Consider the following 25,783-nt stretch of genomic DNA (forward strand, 5'->3'; position numbering starts at 1 on the left):
CTGTGCCACAGTATCTAAGTTAGGAGAGGGCAGAGACAAAGAGTGCAAGCACTACACAAAAGACTAAGATAAGTGCAAATAAGGTGCAATCCGAATATACACAATTTCTACAATGCTAAAAACTGGTTGCCAGTATGGATGATAAATATGGTAGAGTTGCATATCGATATGTTTGTACAGCGTCAAATCTGATGTGTAAAAGTTCAAGAGTGCATTGTTACATACTTAATTTATAAAGCTATTAGTTAGAATAAACTGGCAATGTTGTGCCATCTCTACCGAACGTGCAAAGCCCTCATTATTGACACACGGTTGGACCAATCGCAGTGAAGCACCGGCGCCAGCTAGCCAATTACGAGCATCTTTAGTGTGTTTGCCTGTGTGTACGGTATTTCAGTGAGTACATGTAAGTACAAACATCTTTTTTTCCTTCTATATATGTATATATATATACATATTGAATTTGATACAACAAAACCAGGTGTGTGTTTACTCCACGTGTGTAGAATGTAAAACTGCAGCTCAGTCGTGACCACGCCGAGCTGAAAACAGACAGCTGGCTGCAGGATGCAGAGTCATCCGTGGCTACTGCTCCAGTAGCAGGTTCATTATGGGAGCACTGGGATGAGCTTTGTTCCGGTCCTATGTTCCGTTTCAAATCTGTTTCTTTATTATATCATCTGGTAAAATTGTGATTGTCGTGTCAGTCTAGGAGAACCTTACCATCCCCTGAAAGAAAATAACAAAATAATAGCTTTACATTAAATAGACTAGTGCGCTAGAAACATGTCCAGAATGAATGTCCAAGGAAGAACTACCATTTTAAATATATTTGAATGAATCTACTGCTGGATAATATGTTCATTAGTAAGTTCATGAGTGGAGTGACACAGCAGGAAAAAAACACCTCATATCTCCTGCAGTATAATCTGGGACCACACAGCTTTTTGGTTTTAAAAAAGACCTTTTTTTAAAAGTCAAGTAACAAAAAAACAGAATAAAGAAATACTATGAAATAAGTAGTATATATATATATATATATATATATATATATTGGCATGGCTTTATTTCAGTTAGCCTAATAGCTGGTTTGATTTGCATTGAGAGATGATTTTATGGAAAGTACCCCATGCCAATCTCTAGGTATGGTGAAGGGGATGTGATGATGTGGGGCTATTTTAATTCCAAAGGCCAAGGGAACTTTATCAGGATGCATATTATCCTGGATCCATGAAATAACTGGCCTTTAAAAATAAAAATCTGCCTGCCTCTATGGGAATTTAACATAGGGGTGTACTTACTTATGCCCCCTGTATTTTAAGGAAGAACATTTATTTATTTACATTATTCATTCACAAACAAAATTGGTGTCCTAAAAGGATTTTTCCTCATTTTTTTAATTAAGGTATTAAGATCAGTTTCCAAAAGATGATTTTTTTTATTCCTCTTTTTAGTCAACTTTAGCATGGGTGTCCTAATTTTTTCACATTACTGTATATATATATATATATATATAATTACTTATTTCATAGTATTCAGTTTTTTTTTGTTACTTGACTTTGCAGAACTTGTTTTTTTTTTATTTTCTCTTGCACCAAAACACCAAGGCCAATTCCTTGTATGTGAAAACCTACTTGGCAATAAACCTGATTCTGATGACCTTTATGACTATTTATGACCCATATGTTTCTATGTAGTGAGGCCTGTCTGAGGCTTTCCTCCTCTTTGTCCCCCCTGCAGCAGTCTGTCCTCTTCATCATGGCTTCTGGAGCTTTGTTCCCCAGCATGGTGTCTGGGTCCCGCGGCTCCTCCAGCAAGTACCTGGTGGAGTTTCGGGCTGGTAAGATGACCATGAAGGGCAGCACGGTGACCCCTGACAAGCGCAAAGGCCAGGTTTACATACAGCAGACCGACGACTCGCTCATCCACCTCTGCTGGAAGGATCGGACCACCGGGAACGTGGATGATGTAGGGGACACTTCCTGCATGTTATACAGGCTCCGCCTGCGTTTGACTTTTTAACATTAACCCCTTTTCATGTCCTGATTTAGGATCTGATCATCTTCCCTGATGACTGTGAGTTCAAACGGGTGAACCAGTGCACCACCGGACGAGTCTATGTGCTGAAGTTCAAAGCTGGCTCCAAAAGACTCTTCTTCTGGATGCAGGTATGCAGCACACACTTTGGTTTTCACTTGTTAAAAAGACACAATGAGAAAGGTAAATGTACAAGAGATAAACCTGTATTATGCAGGTAATGACACTGTTGCAGATAGATTGTTCACAACAGTGTCTTTTTAAAGGAGTTGGGAGTCAAGTTAGTTATTCGGTTCATAAAAGGTTCATGCAATCAGTAGCTTTTTTCTTATCTCTGGTCAGGCCCGGCATCTCCTCCACATTATGCGTTCTTCCCTCAGGGATACATTCTGTGCTCTTGGCAAGGTCACTCAGCTTTCATGATTAACACATGAAAGACAGAAATACTAAAACAGAAGTTTGGATGCAAATGGTTTAACAAAGAAACTGAAGCAAAACCCGTTATAAGCATAATGTTTCTAACAACTGCCATTTCATACATTCACACAAGAAAAAAAAGCATATAACAAGTTGTATTGTGGCAGGCTTTTTTTCAGAAATTATGGAATAGATTAGGCTGGTCATAATTTGACATTTGTTTTATTGTTAACAAATCTACGAAAAGACCAAAAACAATGAATTTATCCTACTTACAAGTATTGCCTATGTAGCCAAAGCCTCATGTGGTTTATTCCTCTGTGCGACAGAGCTCCATTGTTGTCCAAAAACTATTAAAAACACATCAATGAGCCACACTGTTGCACTGAGTGACATGTGCCTTCATCACAACGAGGGCATTGTAGTTTATTTTGAGTCAATCCCACGTACACGCTCCTGCTGCTGTAAATATTCACTAAGCACCAAATGTGTTTTAATCCACAGCTGAAAATAGTCCCCAGCAAATGCGCAACTTACTCCTGTTTGTATAGCTTTTGCTAACTTAATGAAATTTACATTTTTAAAAGGAGCGTTTAGGGTTGTTAAATATAGAACAATGCCAGCCCTATCCTTTAAACACTTGAAAGTCTAACCAACTCTTGTATCTTTCCAATTTATTTTCAATTCAAATCAACAGAGACAAGATTATTATTATTATTATATTAACACACAATTATATCAATGCCTAATGTAGAAAAACTACTGAATAAACATAGTGTAAACATCAGTGAACATCAGTCTGAGTATTGTTTATCTGATCTCAGGAGCCAAAGAGTGACAAGGATGAGGAGCACTGCCGTAAAGTGAACGAGTATCTCAACAACCCTCCCATGCCCGGCGCTCTGGGTAGTGGCGGCAGCGGCGGGCACGACCTGTCTGCTCTGGGGGGTAACAGATGCTCACATATCTGTTTTCCTGTAATGTGCAAGAACCTGAAATATTGCTATCATAATCCTGATGCTGGATGTCACCTGTTATTTTTCTTATGTAAAGGGGAGGGCGGTCTGCAGAGCCTTCTGGGTAACATGAGCCACAACCAGCTCATGCAGCTCATTGGACCAACTGGACTGGGGGGGATCGGTATGTACCTATAAAGAGGATAATATCTTGGTAAATGCAGTTTGATGCTCTCAGGAGGAGAATAACGGGGCTTTTTCTTTGTGAATAACAGGTGGTCTCGGGGCACTTGCTGGCCCAGGATTGGCCAACCTCCTGGGCAGCAGCAGCAGCAGCAGCAGTGTTCCTGCAGCCAGTAACTCCTCCACAAGGTATCTTATTCCTGTTTAACATCCAAGAAAGATATACTGTTTTTTGACAGTTTATGTTGTCTAAAACAGCTTCTGGCTCTGTACCTTGTATTTTTGGGCCTACTTGGTTGTTTGGTGGCATCATATTTTTATTACTGCTGATAAACAAACAAAGGAGATGTGATTTTGCGAAGAAATATGAGGGGCAGCTGTGACAGACAGGAGGATGAAGAGCATAACAAAATCAACTGTCGGAGGTCTCCCGGATAGCTCAGTTGGTAGAGCGGGCGCCCATATATAGAGGTTTACTCCTCGATGCAGCGGGCCCGGGTTCGACTACGACCTGCTGCCCTTTGCTGCATGTCATTTCCCCCTTTCTCTCCCCTTTCTTCAGCTGCCCTGTCCATAAAGGCCTAAAAATGCCCAAAAAATAATCAAAAATAAATAAATAAACTGTCGGAAACATGAACAGTAAATCAGGTTTTAGTGTCAGTACATGCTAATTAAAGATTTAACGCATCTTTATAGACTTACCATTTTAAATAGAGATGGTCCGATACCATTTTTTGCTTCCCGATACCGATTCTGATACCCTGAACTTGCGTATAGGCCGATACCGAGTACCAATCCGATACCAGTGTGTCATATATTTTATTATGTTTTAACAACTGTATACTACTATCCCTGTATAGATGATATGATGTATAACAGCTGTATACTACTATCCCTGTATGGATGATATGATGTATAACAGCTGTATACTACTATCCCTGTATGGATGATATGATGTAACAGCTGTATACTACTATCTCTGTATGGATGATATGATGTATAACAGCTGTATACTACTATCTCTGTATGGATGATATGATGTTTAACAGCTGTATACTACTATCCCTGTATGGATGATATGATGTTTAACAGCTGTATACTACTATCCCTGTATGGATGATATGATGTATAACAGCTGTATACTACAATCCCTGTATGGATGATATGATGTATAACAGCTGTATAGTACTATCTCTGTATGGATGATATGATGTTTAACAGCTGTATACTACTATCCCTGTATGGATGATATGATGTATAACAGCTGTATACTACTATCCTTGTATGGATGATATGATGTATAACAGCTGTATACTACTATCCCTGTATGGATGATATGATGTATAACAGCTGTATACTACTATCCCTGTATGGATGATATGATGTATAACAGCTGTATACTACTATCCCTGTATGGATGATATGATGTATAACAGCTGTATACTACTATCCCTGTATAGATGATATGATGTATAACAGCTGTATACTACTATCCCTGTATATATGATATGATGTATAACAGCTGTATACTACTATCCCTGTATAGATGATATGATGTTAAACAGCTGTATACTACTATCCCTGTATGGATGATATGATGTTTAACAGCTGTATACTACTATCCCTGTATATATGATATGATGTATAACAGCTGTATACTACTATCTCTGTATGGATGATATGATGTTTAACAGCTGTATACTACTATCCCTGTATGGATGATATGATGTATAACAGCTGTATACTACTATCCCTGTATGGATGATATGATGTATAACAGCTGTATACTACTATCCCTGTATGGATGATATGATGTATAACAGCTGTATAGATGATATGATGTATAACAGCTGTATACTACTATCCCTGTATAGATGTGATGTGATTTATATCTTTGTTGTCGGTCTGGCTCAGGTTAAACTCTTTGTGAAACATGAACAAACACAAACATGAACGCCCCGGAACTTTCTTTTATTATCCAGTTTGACAGTCAGTTATAACGGAAAAAGAACATAAAAGAACTACTTTAACGTAGATTTTCTTTAGGGCTTTATTACGTGGTATCGGATCGGTGCTTTAACTCCAGTACTTACCGATACCAGTGTTTTAGACAGTATCGGAGCAGATACCGATACTGGTATCGGTATCGGAACATCTCTAGTTTTAAACCAGTCTTTAACAGCTACATTGGGAAAAATCTTGAGCTTGAAGGTTGATTATTGACTTTGGAAATAGCTTAAAAACAAATATTAGCAAAAGGTCCACTTATAGTATATATTTTTTTGAGCTTTAAGCTAATGGAGAAAGCTTTCAGCTGAAAACTCCAGAAGACTTCCAGTAAGTATAATTTTTTTGGTCTATGGTGAAACAGCAAATTCCAGTTCCTTCACGCACAATTTTTTCCATTATCGATTAATCTGCTGATTATTTCTCAATATGTTAAAGCCTAAGGTGACATCTTTGGATTGCTTGTTCTGTCCGACCAACAGTCCAAAATTCAAAGATATTCAGTTTACTCTCGTATAAGACAAAAGAAATCTGCAAATCATCACATTTAAGAAGCTATAACCAAGGAATGTTTGGTGTTTTTGCTTTAAAAAATGACTTAAACGGTTAAGTTTCTGTAAATCAATGAACCAATTATTTGTTGCAGCCCTACTCTGATACTAGTTGAGGGACTAAAACCAGAGTATGTTCAGCATTTTTGCCTAAAAAAGGACTTAAATGATTGTAAAAATAGCTGCTGATTAACTTTCTGTTGATCATCTAAACTATCGATTGGCTTATGTCACAACTCTAGTTAGATTAATAAATCAGAATACACATCAGTGAATGGAATAACTTGTTCCCTTGGTTGTTATTTCTGTCATGCTCACTGTTGTTCTCCACACCTTCATGTACTAAACACGTCAAGTTCACTCTGAATTCTTTGAGGTTGTCGAAATGCATTCCTCCAAAAGATAGAAGTAACTGAAGCAGAGGTAGATAATGTAGGTCTAAGGAAAATGGGTACAACAACAGGAAAACTTTACATAATAACATAAAATATCACAGGTTGATGTGTATGTGTCTCATGTTAAAAGTTTTAATAATTGTCCAGTGATCTTTTGCTCTTTCCTCTCAGTCCGTCCACAGCTGTCACCCCCACCTCCACCTCTGCTGCCAGTCGGCTCGGCTCCACCCAGGTGCCCACCACCCCCATCACTCCCTCCGCCACCACAGTGGCCTCGCCGACAGCCACCACCCCCTCCACCCCTGCCGTGTCCTCTGTGGCAGCGGGGGCAGCCAACCCCACACAGCCAATCCAGCTGAGAGACCTGCAGAGCATCCTGGCCACCATGAATGTGCCCGCCAGCGGACAGGGAGGTGAGCAACAGACGCTCCTCACAACTGAGACTCGACAAAAATTTGAATTAACCACCAGAGGGAAAATATATAATTAGGCCTAATTAGTGTAATTCCACAAGTAACTATGCAGCAAATAATTACCATTGTGAAGGCAGCAGTCTCTGTAATAGTGTGTCATTTGAACATGATAAATTAAATGTGTTGCAGAAGCAGGAACCCCCTGCAAATACTGCAATCTGTCTCTGTTTTAAATTTTATTTAACTGTACTACACATCCTGCTTCATGGATACTATTTATCACCCTCACCTTGCCCAGAGATTCACATTTAAAACTAGAGAATACTGAAGGAGTAGAAAAGGACAAACCCTACTGTACACAGTAGACAGACACAGTTAGAGACCAGCCGGTCAACATAGTGCAGCATTTAGCAGCTAAAGAGCCAGATGTATTTCCCTCAGGAGTTGGTGGAGACCAAAAACAGAGCTAAAACAGATTGATTATTGGAGTTTCATTTATCCTATATTCACCTTCTTGGGATTTGGGAGTTCTAAATGAACTACTACAACAACTATTATTTCTAGTCATAGTTCCATTATCTTTACTGTGGCTGTAATTGCCATTGTTCATCATACCCCCAACTGGCACAGGCAGACAACCACCCACCAAGAGCCTGGGTCTGTCCAAGGTTTCTCCCTAAAAGGAAGTTTTACTCACCACTGTCGCACTAAGTGCTTGCTCTTGTGGGAATTACTGTAATTGTTGAGTCTTTGTATATTATAGAGTGTGGTCTAGACCTACTCTATCTGGAAAGTGTCTTGAGATAACTCTTGTTATGATTTGATACTATAAATAAAATAGAATTGAATTGAATAAATTACATTTGTCACTATTTTCTCACACTTATATGTACTTATATATATATATATACTTATATGTTCTCACAGGACAAACATATGCTGTAGATTAAACTACCCAACAGTATATTAACAAGTTAAAATTAGCTCAACCTTAAAGCTACATTGTGTAAGAATTTCTCCCATCTAGCGGTGAAATTGTATATGACAACCAACTGAATATTACTTTCTAGCCCCCACCATTCCGAGCGCGTTCTAACTCCTGCGGTGGCCGAACCCGAAATTAGCTCTTATTAATTACTAATTAGCTAGTATCTCCATCGTTTACACGCTTCTGTTCTAGCTGTCTGTGTTACAACTGCATGACGTGAGTTGTCTGCCAGGGAAATCACGACGTCATGCACAACCATGCTATAGTTAGCCAAGCAACTATGAAACTTCAAATTTACACAAATAGGCAGAATTACCTGTCAAGAAGAAAGCAGGCAACTTCGGCATCCCTTTTAAAATCCTTGCTCCTTTATGAGCTCTTTCCATCTTGGAAAAGCCACTCCAATATTAACTTTGGTCTTGTTGCTTTTCCTGTCGCGTTGTCGTTTTAATTCTCTTTTTAACTTCCTTGGCGACTCCGTTACATGTCCTAGAGAATAGGTGTGATCCTCCATCTTCAACAGGCTTTCAAATCTGCCGGCAGTCGCGAGTAATCTCCCCCTGGCATTCGTCACGGTGCCACTGAGTGTAAGAGGGGCGAAAGGCGGAGGTATGTCCCTCTTTGGCTAATGATGGAGGCACAACATGGTGCCCGTCATTCAAGCGACTCGCTCCTATGTATTCTGAATGATTCTGAATGGCAGATTCTACGCGTACGAGAATACTTTGATTAGTTGGTGGAAGTAATTACACATGAATGAGCACATATTTGTGAAAGAACAAAGGCTAAGAATTAACTCAAAAAAGTACACAATGTAGGTTTAAACATCTTCAGCCGTCAAATACAACATACACATGCAGCAATAATAGCCATCCAGAATCATAAAATACTGACAGGGAACATTTTACTACACAATGAGTACTTTTACTTTTGTTACTTTTTGAAAGTACATTTTGCTAATAATACTTACATACTTTCACTCAAGTAAGGTTTTGAATACAGGACTTTTATTGGAGTATTTTCACAGTGTTGTATTAGTACTTTTACTTAAGTAAAAGATCTGAGTACTTCTTCCACTACTGTATATGTTTGTGAATTCCTAAAACAAGTTAATTTATTAAAGTTCCATGACTTGGGAGCTGTGATTTTCCTACTGCAGTTAAATGCATCAGTGGCTAGTACTTTAGTTAAAGACAGTCAAACATTCAAATTCCTGCTCATCGTCTAAAGGGCATAAACCCCATCGGATAGATTTTACAACTGTAGGAAAATGTGGATGTTTTTCGACTAACAAGTCAGTTGTGGTGTTTGTTACCTGCAGTGGACCTCGCCAGCGTCCTGACACCTGAGATCATGGCTCCCATCCTTGTCAACCCTGAGGTGCAGCAGAGGTTGATGCCTTACCTGCCATCTGGAGAGTCCCTGCCTCAGAGCACAGAGGAGCTCAACAACACGCTCAGCTCGCCTCAGTTCCAACAGGTGAAGTGTGCCGCTGAACGCCCTCTGTGGTTTACAATCAGATTGTAACTCAATACAATCTTCCTTAATTCTGAGTAAGTTTATATTTAAATTCAGTATGAAAATGTTGTTTTTCTGTTTCCTCATTTTACCATTGAACACAAGCCTTGTATTTTAAGAGATATGGATGTATATAGACTGTTTTTGAGATAATTTAACATATTCCCTCTAATGTGCTCAGTTGGTAGATCGGGAGCCCATATGTAGGGGTTTGCTCCTCGGTGCAGCGGGCCCGGGTTCGGCTCCGACCTGTGGCCCTTTGCTGCGTGTCATTCCCCCTCTCTCTCCCTTTTCATTTCTTCAACTGTTCTGTCAATAAAGGCCTAAAAATGCTCCCCCAAAAAAAAGGATTCTGGTCACTATGAGTCTCTCTCTCTCTCTCTCTCTCTCTCTCTCTCTCTCTCTCTCTCTCTCTCTCTCTGTCTGTGTCTCTTGTTGGTATTTAGCATCTTGTTGTACTGTATTTGTCCTTATTCTTGGTGTTTATTGTCTCTCCTCAGGCAATGAGCATGTTCAGCAGCGCCCTGGCGTCCGGGCAGTTAGGGCCTCTGATGAACCAATTTGGTTTGCCTGCAGAAGCTGTGGATGCAGCTAACAAAGGAGGTCAGTGTCACATCAAGCAGAGAAAACTGTAACTAACTGAAAATGTTTTTTTCTTTATGACATACTATACTATGACTTTTTTAAATATTTTTATGACATACTATACTATGACTTTTTTAAATATTTTTTATAACATACTATACTATGACTTTATATATTTTTATGACTTTTTATGACATACTGTACTATGACGTTTTAACATTTTTATGACATACTATTCTATGACTTTTTTATGACATACTATACTATGACTTTTATAACATACTATACTATGATTTTTTTCAGGACATACTATACTATTACTTTTTATGACTTTTTTATGACATACTATACTATGACTTTTTATAACATACTATACTATGACTTGTTTATGACATACTATACTATGAGTTTTTATGACTTTTATGACATACTATACTATGACTTTTATAACATACTATACTATGACTTGTTTATGACATACTATACTATGAGTTTTTATGACTTTTATGACATACTATACTATGACTTGTTTTCGACATACGTATAGTTTGACTTTTTTTATCACTTTTTTCGACATACTATACTATGACTTTTTTAATATTTTCATGACATAATATACTATTACTTTTTTATGACATACAATACTATGACTTTTTATATTTTCATGACATACTATACTATGACTTTTATATTTTATGACATACTATACTATGACATTTTTTAATATTGTATTACATACTATACTATGACTTTTTTATGACATACAATACTATGACTTTTTATATTTTTATGACATACTATACTATGTGTTTTTTATATTTTTATGACACCATACTATGATTTTTTTGGGGCATTGTTTTTTAGGCCTTTACTATACTAAGACTTTTTTTCGAAATACTATACTATGACTTTTTTTATCACATTTTTCGACATACTATGACTTTTTTTATCACATTTTTCGACATACTATACTATGACTTTTTTTCGACACACTATAATATTACTTTTTATCACTTTTTTCGACATACTATACTATGACCTTTTATCACTTTTTTCCAACATACTATACTAGGATGTTTTTATCACATTTTTTGACATACTATGACTCTTTTTCAACATACTATACTATGACTTTTTTATCACTTTTTTTCGATACTATGATTTTTTTTCGACATACTATACTATGACTTTTTTTCGACACACTATACTATGACTTTTTATCACTTTTTTCGACATACTATACTATGACTCTTCTTCAACATACTAAACTATGACTTTTTTATCACTTTTTTATGCGTTTTTTATATTTTTATGACACCATACTATGATTTTTTTGTGGCATTGTTTTTTAGGCCTTTATTTACTATACTAAGACTTTTTTTCGACATACTATACTATGACTTATTTTCGCTTTCTCGACTTACTTTAACATTACTTTTTTATCACTTTTTTCAACCTACTATACTATGACTTTTTCTTACATACCATACCTATGACCTTTTTATCACTTTTTTTCGACACTATACTATCACTTTTTTTCTACACACTATACTATGACCTTTTATCACTTTTTCGACATACTATACTAGGACTTTTTTTTCACATTTTTCGACATACTATATTAGGACTTTTTTATCACTTTTTTCGACTTACTATACTATGACTTTTTTTCAACATACTATACTATTACTGTTTATACCATACATACCATACCTATGACCTTTTTAATCACTTTTTTCGACATACTATACTAGGACTTTTTTTCTACACACTATACTAGAACTTTTTTATCACATTTTTCGACATACTATGCTATTGCTTTTTTTGTCACTTTTTTCGACACACTATACTAGGACTTTTTTTCTACACACTATACTAGAACTTTTTTATCACATTTTTCGACATACTATGCTATTGCTTTTTTTATCACTTTTTTCGACTTACTATACTATGACTTTTTTTCAACATACTATACTATTACTGTTTATACCATACATACCATACCTATGACCTTTTTAATCACTTTTTTCGACATACTATACTAGGACTTTTTTTCTACACACTATACTAGAACTTTTTTATCACATTTTTCGACATACTATGCTATTGCTTTTTTTGTCACTTTTTTCGACACACTATACTAGGACTTTTTTTCTACACACTATACTAGAACTTTTTTATCACATTTTTCGACATACTATGCTATTGCTTTTTTTATCACTTTTTTTCGACACTATACTATCACTTTTTATCACTTTTTTTCTACATACTATACTATGACCTTTTATCACTTTTTCGACATACTATACTATGACTTTTATCACTTTTTTCGACATACTATACTATGACCTTTTTATCACTTTTTTTCGACACACTATACTATGACTTTTTATCACTTTTTTTCGACACTATACTATCACTTTTTATCACTTTTTTTCTACATACTATACTATGACCTTTTATCACTTTTTCGACATACTATACTATGACTTTTATCACTTTTTTCGACATACTATACTATGACCTTTTTATCACTTTTTTCAACATACTTTAACATTACTTTTTTATCACTGTTTTTGACACATGACTTTTTTATCACTTTTTCGACATACTATACTATGACGTTTTTAATATTTTTTATGACTCACTATACTATGACCTTTTTTAATATTTTATTACATACTATACTATTACTTTTTTATGACATACTATGACCTTTTTATATTTTTATGACATACTATACTATGCATTTTTTATATTTTTATGACACCATACTATGATTTTTTGGGGCATTGTTTTTTAGGCCTTTATTACGTACGCCCATACTATGAGTTTTCATGACTTACTAATAACTTTTTAGTTTTTATGACATACTATACTATGACTTTTTTATCACTTTTTTATCACTTTTTTCGACATACTATACTATGACTTTTTATCACTTTTTCGACACATTATGACTTTATTATCATATTTATTTATATAGGACAGCTGAGGACAGAGAGGGGGAATGACATGCAGCAAAGGACCGCAGGGCCGAGTAGAACCTGCTTTGAGGAGTAAACCTCTATATATTGGCACATGCTCTGCTAGGTGAGCTATCTAGGTGCCCATACTATGAGTTTTCATGACTTACTAATGACTTTTTTGTTTTTATGACATACTATACTATGACCTTTTTATCACTTTTTTCGACATACTATACTATGACTTTTTTTTCGACATACTATAATATTACTTTTTTATCACTTTTTTCGACATACTATAATATTACTTTTTTATCACTTTTTTCGACATACTACACTATGACTTTTTTATCACTTTTTTTGGACACACTATACTATGACTTTTATCACTTTTTTCGACATACTATACTATGACCTTTTTATCACTTTTTTCGACATACTATACTATGACTTTTTTTTCGACACACTATACTATGACTTTTTATCACTTTTTGCGACATAATATACTATGACCTTTTTATCACTTTTTCGACATACTATACTATGACTTTTTTTCTACAAACTACTAGGACTTTTTATCACTTTTTTCGACATACTATGCTATGACCTTTTTATTATTTTTTTCGACATACTATACTAGGACTTTTTTTCTACAAACTATACTAGGACTTTTTTTATCACATTTTTATATTTCTAGGACCTTTTTTATTTTTATGACATACTATACTATGACTTTTTTAATATTTTTATGACACACTATACTATGACCTTTTTAAATATTTTATTACATACTATACTGTAACTTTTTATATTTTATGACATACTATATTATTACTTTTTTATGACATACAATACTATGACTTTTTATATTTTTATGACATACTATACTATGCATTTTTTATATTTTTATGACACCATACTATGATTTTTGGGGCATTGTTTTTTAGGCCTTTATTTATATAGGACAGCTGAGGACAGAGAGGGGGAATGACATGCAGCAAAGGACCGCAGGGCCGAGTAGAACCTGCTTTGAGGAGTAAACCTCTATATATTGGCACATGCTCTGCTAGGTGAGCTATCTAGGTGCCCATACTATGAGTTTTCATGACTTACTAATAACTTTTTAGTTTTTATGACATACTATACTATGACTTTTTATCACATTTTTATATTTCTAGGACCTTTTATATTTTTGACATACTATACTATGACTTTTTTAATATTTTTATGACACACTATACTATGACCTTTTTTAATGTTTTATTACATACTATAACTTTTTATATTTTATGACATACAATACTATGACTTTTTATATTTTCATGACATACTATACTATGCATTTTTTATATTTTTATGACACCATACTATGATTTTTTTGGGGCATTGTTTTTTAGGCCTTTAGTTATATACGACAGCTGAGGACAGAGAGGGGGAATGACATGCAGCAAAGGACCGCAGGGCCGAGTAGAACCTGCTTTGAGGAGTAAACCTCTACATATTGGCACATGCTCTGCTAGGTGAGCTATCTAGGTGCCCATACTATGAGTTTTCATGACTTACTAATAACTTTTTAGTTTTTATGACATACTATACTATGACTTTTTTATCACTTTTTTCGACATACTATACTATGACTTTTTATCACTTTTTCGACACATTATGACTTTATTATCACTTTTTTTCAACATACTATATATATTATGACCTTTTTATCACTTTTTTCGACATACTATACTATGACTTTTTATCACTTTTTTTCTACATACTATACTAGGACTTTTATCACTTTTTATCACATTTTTCGACATACTATACTATAACTTTTTTTTATATACAATGACTTTTTTAATCACTTTTTTTTGACATACTATACTATGACTTTTTTAATATTTTTATGACACACTATACTATGACCTTTTTATATTTTTATGACATACTATACTATGCATTTTTTATATTTTTATGACACCATACTATGATTTTTTGGGGCATTGTTTTTTAAGCCTTTATTTATATAGGACAGCTGAGGACAGAGAGGGGGAATGACATGCAGCAAAGGACCGCAGGGCCGAGTAGAACCTGCTTTGAGGAGTAAACCTCTACATATTGGCACATGCTCTGCTAGGTGAGCTATCTAGGTGCCCATACTATGAGTTTTCATGACTTACTAATGACTTTTTTGTTTTTATTACATACTATACTATGACTTTTTTGATGACATACCATACTATGACTTTTTATATTTGTATGACATACTATACTATGATTTTGACATTTTATGACATACTATGACTTTCTTTTTATATTTTTATGACATACTATATGTACAAAAGATAATGAAAACAGTTCTTTTTTGCAGCACCAATTTCTTAACATTTCTATCACTGCAGATGTCGAGGCTTTTGCCAAAGCCATGGAGACAGAGACAAAGTCGGACCAGGATGGAGACTCCAAAGACAAGAAAGACGATGATGAAGACATGAGTCTGGACTAAGAACTGTTAAAGTTTATTATTTAAGTTATTTATTTAGCTGCTTCAGCTGTTTTGTAACTATTAAACATTAAGGTTAAAGATTATGGTTAATATAGTAGAAACTGTCACTAAGACTCCTCTCCCTCGCTGATTGTGCCATGTTCATCCTCCAACAGTGTGTTGAATTAAAACAAACTGATTGAACATGTATTTTACCTGCATGAGAGCTAGTCTGAGCTGTCCTAACACAAGGGAACAGTAAAATGATGAGAAACACGCTTGACTGTCATGTTTATTCTCCAGTTTTGTGACCGATTACTTCACTTGCTTCACTTCACTTACTGATACTGCTTTGAGGAGATGAAACGGCGTCATATAAATTATTGTTGACTCAAAAAAACAAAACTGATGACTTTTCAGTTTCTGAATATATATCTGAAAAACAATTTTACAGTATGAAAAAAAAAAAAACTGAATATTTATTTGACACCAACAATACAAGATCTATTTGGATTTTTATCATAATACATTTTTCACAACTGCAGACAATAAACAGTTTGATTATGTTTCCCAGACAAGAACGTCGACATTTAAAAAATCTCTACAGCAGCAAGACTCAGAAAAGTCAACATTAAATATCACTTATGATAAGATGGTTAACCATTTCTCTGCCACTGTAGTTTCAGGCACTTTTTTCTCCATATTTGTACACCTAAATCAGAAGAGTTACTATACAACAAGTACTACAGTCAGGTTAATACTGTCTGGTACTTGTTATCTGTGAAAGCACAATCAGTTACCTTCCATTGACTTACAATGGGACTACAGGTGATTCCAGTGAGGATAGCTACAGTAACAACTTTTAAACATCTCTTTGGGTTAGGTTTTATAAGCCATTCAAAGATGAGAAAGAAAAATTCCTGAGAACTGAAAAATACAACAACTAGCCTGACTAGGAATAAATTCCAGTGCAGTGTTTTTAAAAAAAAAAATACATATCCCTGGTTAACGATGTGAAAGATAAAAAAAAAGAAAAAACACATTTATTATAAATAATATGCCATCACAATCCTGTTTCTGTCTGGACACACAGCTGCCACAAGAGTCTGAGCCAACATTTTCTTTCTATTCACAAGTTTTTATATATATATATATATATATATATATATATATATATATATATATATATATATATATATATATATATATATATATATATATATATATATATATATATATATATATATATATGACATAAACAAATACAGAACCTAAAATTAAAAGGTCACTTCCATCCTTCTCATGTTTCATCAAATCATGTTTTCCACCAACAATCTACAGTATCATGTATGAGTCTAATGGCTAAAAACACTTCAATGTCACAGTGGGTTTAAAAAGGCATTTACAAAATCAACAGTATGGTTCTTTGTCATTCATAATAAATAGAATACAGACTGTGTATAGTAGTAAGAAAGGTGCAGGAGAAAAGTATTCCACAGACATCACAGCGTATGTTTCATTTAAATAGAATACCAAAAGAAATCGGTCACAGAAAACCAAAATAAAAGCACAATTAACGTGCTCATAAGACATCTCTAACATAGAGTTCATGACTGCATCGACATCAGAACGTTACACGTACAAAAACACATTCAGAGAGACACACATGCCATTAAGTCTTAAAATATGTGAGTGTAAACTAGTTATCCTCAATATACAGTGAGTAAGACTTAAGTCACAACTGACTGAAAATAAATACTACCAGAATTATTTGTTTCAAATACCACAGTGTATAAACTGGTCGATCCACCACCACACACACACTCACTCACTCTTTTACCTTACCACACTCACACTTGCTGATGTTATTAATGAAACCAGAAAATGTCAGACATCATCATATCCAGTCTAACCCTGCAGCACCAGCCTGCGGTAGTGCGGCATGACTTTGCTCTCGGGGAGGTAAAGTCCCATCTCCAAGGCAACCAGCACCGGGAACTCCAGAGGAATCAACTCCCGTCTGTTGATACGGAAACGCTCTTCCAGCTTCTGCTCGTCCACAGGAAGAAAAACAGAGGAATACATATTACGATGTAGTAAGAGTCTAAAAATGTAAACAAATAAAATATAGCATACAGATGATCATACGCCCTAAAAATGTAAGTATTCCCTGTTTGATGCCCATGCATCCAACAGAAATGTTTATTTTTTTCCATAGTGATCATGATGACTTTATTTATGACATACTATGACATACTGTACTATGACTTTTTATATTATGACATTTTTATGACATACTATACTATGACTTTTTATGACATACTATATTGTGACTTTTATAAAGTACTATACTATAACTTTTTATATTTTATGACTTTTTTATGGCATACTTTACTATGATTTTTTTTTTATATTTTTATGACGTACTATACTATGACTTTTTTATGACCTCCTTAACAATGATTTTTTATTGTTATGACATACGATGCTATAACTTTTTATATTTTTATGACGTACTATACTATGACTTTCTTTTATATTTTTATGAAATACTATACCATGACATACTATGACCTTTTTAAATAATTTTATTACATTCTATACTATGACCCTTTTTATGACATACTATGACTTTTTATATTTTTATGACATACTATGACTTTTTATTACACTATACTATGACTTTTTTATACTTTTGAAATACTATACAATGACTTATTTATGACACTTTTTTTTAAATATTTTTATGACATACTAAATTATGACTTTTTATTACATACTATACTATGACTTTTTTATGACACTTACTATACTATGAGTTTTTAATGATCTACTATTTTATGACTTTTATAAAGTGCTATACTATGACTTTTTATGACATACTATATGACTTTTTTATGACACACTATACTATGACTTTTTTATAACATACTATGACTTTATTTTTTATGACATACTATGACTTTATGAAATTTTTATGACATACTATACTATGGCTTTTTTGTATTAAATACTATACTATGACTTTTTTTATTACATACTATATGACCCTTTTTATGACTTTTTCACGACATACTATTTTATGACTTTTATAAAGTACTATACTATGGCTTTTTATATTTTATGACATACAATACTATGACTTTTTTTTAATATTTTGATGACTATACGATGACATACTACACTATGACTTTTTCATGACATACTATACAATGACTTTTTTATATTTTCATGACACTATACTATGCCTTTTTTATTTTTTATGACAGCTATACTATGACTTTATGACATACTATACTATGACTTTAATGAAATTTCTATGACTTTTTTTATGACATACTATACTATGGCTTTTTTTTATTAAATACTATGACTTTTGTTTTATATTTATTACATACTATATGACCCTTTTTATGACTTTTTCACGACATACTATTTTATGACTTTTATAAAGTACTATACTATGACTTTTTTTCATGACACCATACTATGCCTTTTTATTTTTTATGACATACTATACTAGGACTTTTTAATGACATTTTTATGCCATACTATACTATGACTTTTATGCCATACTAGGACTTTTTATGACATACTATACTATGCCTTTTTTAAATACTATAACTTTTTTATATTTTATGACATACTAAATTATGACTTTTTTATAACATAACATACTATGGCTTTTTTTATTAAATACTATGACTTTTTATATTTTATGACATTATGTTTATCAGTTATACCGTTTTTGAACATTATACACTACTATATTATTTCTAATATATTTCTATATAAACACAATGTAATGATTAGGTATAATTTCTCAATCATAAATATTATTCTAATGTACACTGTTTACATATACATTGCTGACTTTTCTGCTATTAATTACACCACTAGGCCACTTTTGTATTGTAATTTTGCGTTCAATTGCTTTTGTATAGTAGGGCTGTGCAATTAATTGAAATTTTATTCGTGATTACAATTTCGGCTCCTAACGATCACAAAAACCATCTCTCCTTCAGTATTTAAAAAAATGTCATGAAGTCATAATTATACGACTCTGCAGAGCTGTCTGCTCCACGAACTCAAGAGAACAGTCATCCGCTCTCTCTCCCCTTTGAGGGTGAGCGACTGGGACAGTGACAGGATGTCATCACTCCCAAAGTCATGGCAACCAAATAAACAGCAGCGCGAGTCCAGCAGTTTCTCCTCAGGCAGAGTGACAAACAGCGACAAAAGCCTCGACGGCCGATTTACCATGAAAAGCCTGTGAATTATGAAAGCTACAGTCGCTTGGAAAATAGCGTTATGGGCACTGACTTTGATGAATTTACTGTTTATCAGACCCCAGGTAAGACAAGAAGCTAACGTGCATGAGGGTCACAGGCCAATGTGTCCTGCATTGTTTTTAAGTTTCTCCACTGAGATCTGTTTCTGTGGAAACTTTACTTACATCAATGAGTTGTTTGACTTCTGGCTTCCGCAGATCGCTGCTGATCTTTGCTGCCAGCAGCACACACGCCGCCGCCACCAGCTTCCTGTTATGCTTGTTGAGGCGTCCCTTCAGCACCAGCTTCTCAAAGTAAACAAAAGCCATCGCTATGGTGACCGGCTGTAGACCGCAGTCTTCGCTCATGGCCCCCATCTCCCTCTTCAGGCTAGTGGAGAGAAGTCACAGTTACTGATTGGCTTCCTAAGAAAGAGTGCACTGTGTTTGAACCAGATTAACAACCACAAGGAATTGTGGAGAGAGGTACAACAAGTTTCAGCCTTCAAAAGGCTGTTAGAGGACATTCCAAGGGGGTGTGTAATCTATCTGCACCTTCTTATCTTGCTCAAAGTCAGCTTGATGTGAGGAAACTTCTCCTTGAAAGTCTCATTCATGTCCTTCTTCAGATCAGAAGGTTTCACATACTCGACGACAGTCGTCTGCAGAGATGAAAAACAAATCAGCATGTCAGTACAGAAGTGACTTGTGTCAACATGAATTACAGTTGCAATAAAGTTTTACAGTTGCGTATATAAACTGCCTCGGTAGGTAATAACCGTTTCTCACACACACACTCATACTAGAGGTTACCGTCTTGTGACATGATCTACTCCGCAGCAATAAAAGTCATGTGAATGGGACATAATGGGTGTATTTTACTCCAACAATGCTGGAGGTTGATTTAGAAGTGGAGATCTGCTTCATTTTACAGATGTCATCAGAAAACTTTTAATCCCAAATTAAAAATGGTATGGTATGTCATTAAAAACTGATAAGGACAGTCCATGTAAGAGAGGTGCATTTACAACAAGCACTAAAGAAACCAGCATGGTTTATTTTTTTTACATGTATGTCAGCAGTAAAATATATCAATGAGACTAGATATCGTCTTAGATTTTGGATATCGTAATATGACACAAAAGTTGTCTTTCCTGGTTTTAAAGGCTGCATTACAGTAACGTGATGTCATTTTCTGAACTTACCAGACTGTTCTCACAGTTCTATCATTTCCCTTTACCCACTTAATCATTATATCCACATTACTGATGATTATTTATCACAAATCTCATTGTGTAAATATTTGTAAAGCACCAATTGTCAGACCTACAATATTGTCGCAAAATCGATAGAGGTATTTGGCCAAAAATATCGTGATATCCCATTTTCTCCATATCACCCAGCCCTAACCACATAGAATGCAATTTATTATTTTGGTTCACTGATAGTATGATGGAAACCCAGATGGGACGGTGTGGCCTAAAATTATTTATTATCATATTACATTTTTTAGTGTTTTCCATATGGAATAACCAATGACAAATGACTAATTCATTTAAGTTTTTGCTAAAATCTTCACTTACCCATTATAAGTCGATTAGCTTCCTAATTACTTTAGCTTGCAGTACTGACAGTGTTTGCTACAGGTCTGATTATGCTGAAACTCAGCCTCAAACACGCACAATCCAATTAGTTTACAGGTGTGTTAAGGTCTCTCAAAAGCCCATAATCAGATACAAAAACATTTTAGTCGAACTTTGAAAGGAATTATTTTAAATATAAAGACGCATTACTACATGTAACATCCTCTCCTAACATCCACCCGCTCTGCTGTTACTTTCCCTGTCTGCAGTTTTTGTCACGCGCGTCTACCCGAAGCTACCAGGAGAAACCAAGTTACTATAATCCCTTACCCGGACTATGAAAAACTAGTTCTCTCGTTGTTAATAAATGAGCTTATTGGAGAAAGCCGGTTGTATCCTGAATATTTAACTGCATGTAAACGAACAAACTCTCACCACGTATGATGCAAATATCAGAACCCTCTTGTGTCTCCCACAGGGCCACTGAGGGTCACTGAGCAGGTTAGGATCGTACTCTACCACCTCCTCTATACCTGAAAAAACACAAACAAAACGGAGTGTGCAACAACAATAACTAACTGAGGTCAGTTAAACAGTAAAGAAGCAGATCTCATGTGATGTCTGTTGGTGTAAATTGGAGCCATACATTGGTCCTGTGCCACGCTGCTGTTCACACGAGCCGGGGTAAAGTTCCTCTGCCCGTTGCCACGGAAACGGGACTGAGGGGTGAGAGCCGTACCGTTCTCTGGAGCACCGCCACTCTTCTGTCTCACCAAGGCGTTGGTCGGATAAAGGAGCTGAGCGTATGACACCACCTGAGGAGGGAAAATAAGACGGTCAACAACCTTAAAATCAGGCAGATTTATCTGAGTAATGACAGTACTTCTGTTCATCATGGCACTATACTGCATATCACACAGACATCATTTACCTTGCCATAGTCTGCAAGCTCCACACCTTCCAGGGAAGGAAGCAGGTCAGCAGCCACCACAGAAGACAGCCTCTGTCTCTGAGTCTCCAGCTTAGGATCACTGTTCAGAAAGAGTCAGACATTTTGTCATTTTCACCGCACAATGAACTCACACTGCCCCTTTCTGATGAACGATGAATCACACAGGATGATGAAAACATAAAAGCGAGTGGTGGGTGTTCTCTGCTTGGGATGGTGCTTTCTTTGTACCTGAGGTGAGCCCTCTCTCCATAGGGCAGCACTGAGAAAGCAGCATATAGCGACCTCTTGGCACAAATCAGCACGATCCTGCAGGACACAGCAAGTACAGGCAGACAAAACAGATGGTGTGTCAGTCTACAAGCCACAGCCACAGAGTCACTGCTACTGAACAGCTACTGTACTCAAGATATTCATCATCGCTGGAGCTGCACTGACAATCAGTCACTGAGCCACTTCTATGTTGATCATAGAAGTCACTACCGAAGCTGAACAGCTATTAATGGCCCCATATTGACCTGGTATTAAAATCTGATCTGAGTAATATGATCACAAAGGAACAGCTCTAGGTACAGGTGTGAATGCACCCAGGGCTCATTGAGGACACATTCCCCCGATTCCACCTACCATTAACATCCTTCCTGAGTGATCAGATCACAAGTGGACAGCTCTAAGTACAGGTGAAAACTTTCTAAGGACGCATTGAGATTGGCTCTCAAAAACCACATTTGGAGGTGGTTTGAGCCAAGAAGTCTCCACATTATAATATCAGTGAGAACGGGAATGATCCTATTAAAGACCGCCTACTTAACTGTGAGCAGAACTACGTACTCATTCAAAGTATTGAGATCCAAACACTCACATTCGGAGGTGGTCTGGGCCACATGTGTCCACATTCAGTCCACATTACAGCAGTGTGCACGCATGTGTGTCCTGGCTGGGCCACATTAAGGACCTTCTACTCAACTGTGAGATGAACAACGTACTCATTCAAAGTATTTCATGTCACTGAAACCACTGAGAGTGAAATGAACAGCAGATTAACCGATAATGAAAAAAGTCTTTGATTGCACTTCAGCCCTCGAGATAAGCATCTGATTCTCCCAAAAATATATAACCACCAATATTTTAAAAACAAAGAAGGTTGTAGCTAGCTAGCTATTGAAGTGCTGTTCTGGGGGGGGGGGAAAAAACAAGAAAAAAAAAACATTTTGTCTGCCAACGATAAAGTTGTGATTGTATCTCCTAATTATGGTTGCTGAAAATAGGAAATATTTTTTTATCATTAATAAATTATCAAGACTGTTAGTAGTAGTAGTAGTAGTAGATCAACTTTCTGTCAATCAACTAATCGTAAACAACCTTCTGGGTTTGTAACGTTTGTGGGTTATTTATTTTTAGAAAAATCTGATGCTTATCTCTGTGGTTCAAAAGTAATGTGAGGCACAAACTGGGGCTAAGAGCTGCACTGACTAAAACCAGGAAGAAGCAACCAACAAATGCAGTACACATTCACTAGAACTCTATTGTTCGGACAAAAATGTGGACAACAAACCACTCACCATCTATTTACAACCACTGAACACAACAGTGCGACACACACACGAGAGATATCAAATCTCTTACAGGGGACAATATTGCAGCACAGAAATCTACTTGTGTTAATTAGCTTAGTTATATGACCCAGATAGCTTTGCTTCAGCTCAGTAAGTAAAATGCACTGTCATAAACAGAAACTAAAACTCAGACCTGTGGGGCAATTTAGGATTGCTTCATCATTGTTTTGCACACACCAGCAGAAAACACATGACACATTACATGTATGGGGGCATGAAATGTTAGTAAAGTGGAGGAGGAATGTAAAAAATGTAAGTCAAAAACAAATGGTTTGGGTAGTGAAATAACCCAAAAAAACAACAACTATATGACATGTTATTTTCTGTATCTAAGGGCAGTATGACAGAAGAGTATGAAAATATTCCAAAAAAATAAATCCAAACAAATACCACACTGTTTTATAACAGGTGTCAACCGACATAACAACAGTGTTTTATTTCAGTCCCATCATGCTGTGGAGCAAGCTTACTGTTGCTGCAATATAGTGTTACATTTCTACACTGCACCTCTTTTGGCTTTTGCAAAGCTTCCAATGGTGATTAAATTTACTGTAGCAGTCACCACGCAGCAGTTGTACTGCTATTATTCCTCTGCAAGCCAAACTAAGTCTCTGTGCCAGAGTTAAGCAGCTTTTGTTGTTTGTATTACATTTTTCTGACAGAAAAATTAGTGCAGCATTCCTCATGGGTTCCTCTATTGTATATAGCATGTCAAATTTATTTGTTATGTAGATTGGAGACTCACCTAGATCCACTGGTATCGTACTGCCTCATACTTTTGATGAAGTGGACTTTCTTTGCCACTTTAGGTCCAGGAGAACCAGAGACATTCCTTAACCTGAGTAGAAATCAAGTAAGACACACTTTATTAATGCATCAACCAAACAAAAGGGACCTTCACATGATACGGCTCAATCGGTAATCTGTGATGTAAATCTCTTTAGCATCACAAATTTGGAGGTAAAGCCTAGATTCATTCGGGTATTTTCTCCAAACAGCTCACATCATAAACCTGACAAATGATACAAGAGGTGTGTTCATTTTAGAGCAGACAAGTGACAGTGATTTTGCAACTCTAATAACACAAGGTATCAATCAACCCTGTTCAACGTAAGGTAGTGAAACAACCTAGCTATATACTCCATCTAGCGTTATATATCCCATATTATTTATGCAGAAAATACTGGAACAGAGAACGAACGTTAATTCCTCTCATTATACCTGGTGGTTTCATTTCATGCGGAAGTGAGTAGCCTGTTTAAAGGCCCATGTTGAAACACCGACCACTACTATCCTCACCTCTGCCGTGAATCCACAGAATTACCGGTCGGGACCGGGCTCAGAGCAGCGGGCGTTGACCTTACACGGGAACAGGGCTGGTGTCCGGCGGGAACAGGAGACAGAGGGGTGTCCGGGGTTTGCGTCTCGGCCGCACTGCCACCCTCCAAAAATACCTCGTTTGCCCCAGCAGGTGCCGGAGACATTACCAAAGAAGGTCGGGTAGGACTGACTACCCCTGGAAAACTGGAGGACGAGCCACTACCTGTCGCCGCGGGTTCTGTCACCTGGGCGACCGGTTCTTGGCTGTCTGCCGACGGCAGGGGCAGGACCGTTGCGCCGCCGTCTCTTTCCCTGAGTCGCTGCTCCTCGGCGGCTTTTTGGTCGTTGTTTTCATCGCTAGGCTGACACTGGGGTCGTCCGTCGAGTGAGATATTATTAAGGAACAACAAAGCCGCTTGTCTCCTCCTGGAGTCTTTCGTTTTCCTCCGGTGCTCTCTGTGTGTTTTAACTGATTTACTGTTACTGCCGGTGGATTGCAAACCGCAGACAGCGGTCGCCATTCTAGTTTGAAATGTGGCAGTTGAACGCAAAG

General features: G+C 36.1%; 2 protein-coding genes across 4 annotated transcripts; one reads left to right on the top strand and one right to left on the bottom strand.

The window, feature by feature from the left end:
* The first annotated feature begins 334 nt into the window (after positions 1 to 334).
* Positions 335 to 16,482, top strand: LOC144521210 (proteasomal ubiquitin receptor ADRM1-B-like). 2 transcript variants are annotated; one of them, XM_078255626.1, is made up of 10 exons: positions 335 to 406; positions 1,741 to 1,968; positions 2,052 to 2,168; positions 3,279 to 3,402; positions 3,508 to 3,594; positions 3,686 to 3,782; positions 6,718 to 6,959; positions 9,269 to 9,426; positions 9,966 to 10,068; positions 15,410 to 16,482. In XM_078255626.1, exons 2-10 carry the CDS (start codon positions 1,759 to 1,761, stop codon positions 15,511 to 15,513), a joined length of 1,242 nt encoding a protein of 413 aa, XP_078111752.1. In that variant the 5' UTR covers positions 335 to 406; positions 1,741 to 1,758; the 3' UTR covers positions 15,514 to 16,482. The 2 variants fall into 2 exon arrangements, with proteins under 2 accessions (XP_078111752.1, XP_078111753.1); XM_078255627.1 differs by lacking the exon at positions 15,410 to 16,482 and having other exon boundaries at positions 9,269 to 9,500; positions 9,966 to 10,056.
* A 240-nt stretch (positions 16,483 to 16,722) lies between these two features.
* cables2a (Cdk5 and Abl enzyme substrate 2a) lies at positions 16,723 to 25,783 on the bottom strand. Of its 2 annotated transcripts, none has more exons than XM_078255629.1 (9): positions 25,210 to 25,783; positions 24,656 to 24,748; positions 22,526 to 22,603; positions 22,277 to 22,376; positions 22,085 to 22,160; positions 21,781 to 21,878; positions 20,318 to 20,424; positions 19,949 to 20,153; positions 16,723 to 17,541 (listed from the first exon to the last, which is right to left on the bottom strand). In XM_078255629.1, exons 1-9 carry the CDS (start codon positions 25,749 to 25,751, stop codon positions 17,401 to 17,403), a joined length of 1,440 nt encoding a protein of 479 aa, XP_078111755.1. In that variant the 5' UTR covers positions 25,752 to 25,783; the 3' UTR covers positions 16,723 to 17,400. The 2 variants fall into 2 exon arrangements, with proteins under 2 accessions (XP_078111755.1, XP_078111754.1); XM_078255628.1 differs by having other exon boundaries at positions 21,992 to 22,160.

The sequence above is a fragment of the Sander vitreus genome, chromosome 7 (assembly GCF_031162955.1).
Source record: "Sander vitreus isolate 19-12246 chromosome 7, sanVit1, whole genome shotgun sequence".
Taxonomy (NCBI): Eukaryota; Metazoa; Chordata; class Actinopteri; order Perciformes; family Percidae; genus Sander; species Sander vitreus.

What these genes read in the sequence shown, in the direction of transcription:
- cables2a (XM_078255628.1), bottom strand. Translation starts at nt 25,751, where the DNA reads ATGGCGACCGCTGTCTGCGGTTTGCAATCCACCGGCAGTAACAGTAAA. An exon ending in GGAGAGAGGGCTCACCTCAG is followed by an intron (nt 22,377 to 22,525) that starts GTACAAAGAAAG and finishes CTTTCTGAACAG; the next exon opens with TGATCCTAAGCTGGAGACTC. An exon ending in AGCTTGCAGACTATGGCAAG is followed by an intron (nt 22,161 to 22,276) that starts GTAAATGATGTC and finishes TTCCCTCCTCAG; the next exon opens with GTGGTGTCATACGCTCAGCT.
- LOC144521210 (XM_078255626.1), top strand. Translation starts at nt 1,759, where the DNA reads ATGGCTTCTGGAGCTTTGTTCCCCAGCATGGTGTCTGGGTCCCGCGGC. An exon ending in GCCCGCCAGCGGACAGGGAG is followed by an intron (nt 6,960 to 9,268) that starts GTGAGCAACAGA and finishes TGTTACCTGCAG; the next exon opens with TGGACCTCGCCAGCGTCCTG. An exon ending in GGATGCAGCTAACAAAGGAG is followed by an intron (nt 10,069 to 15,409) that starts GTCAGTGTCACA and finishes CTATCACTGCAG; the next exon opens with ATGTCGAGGCTTTTGCCAAA.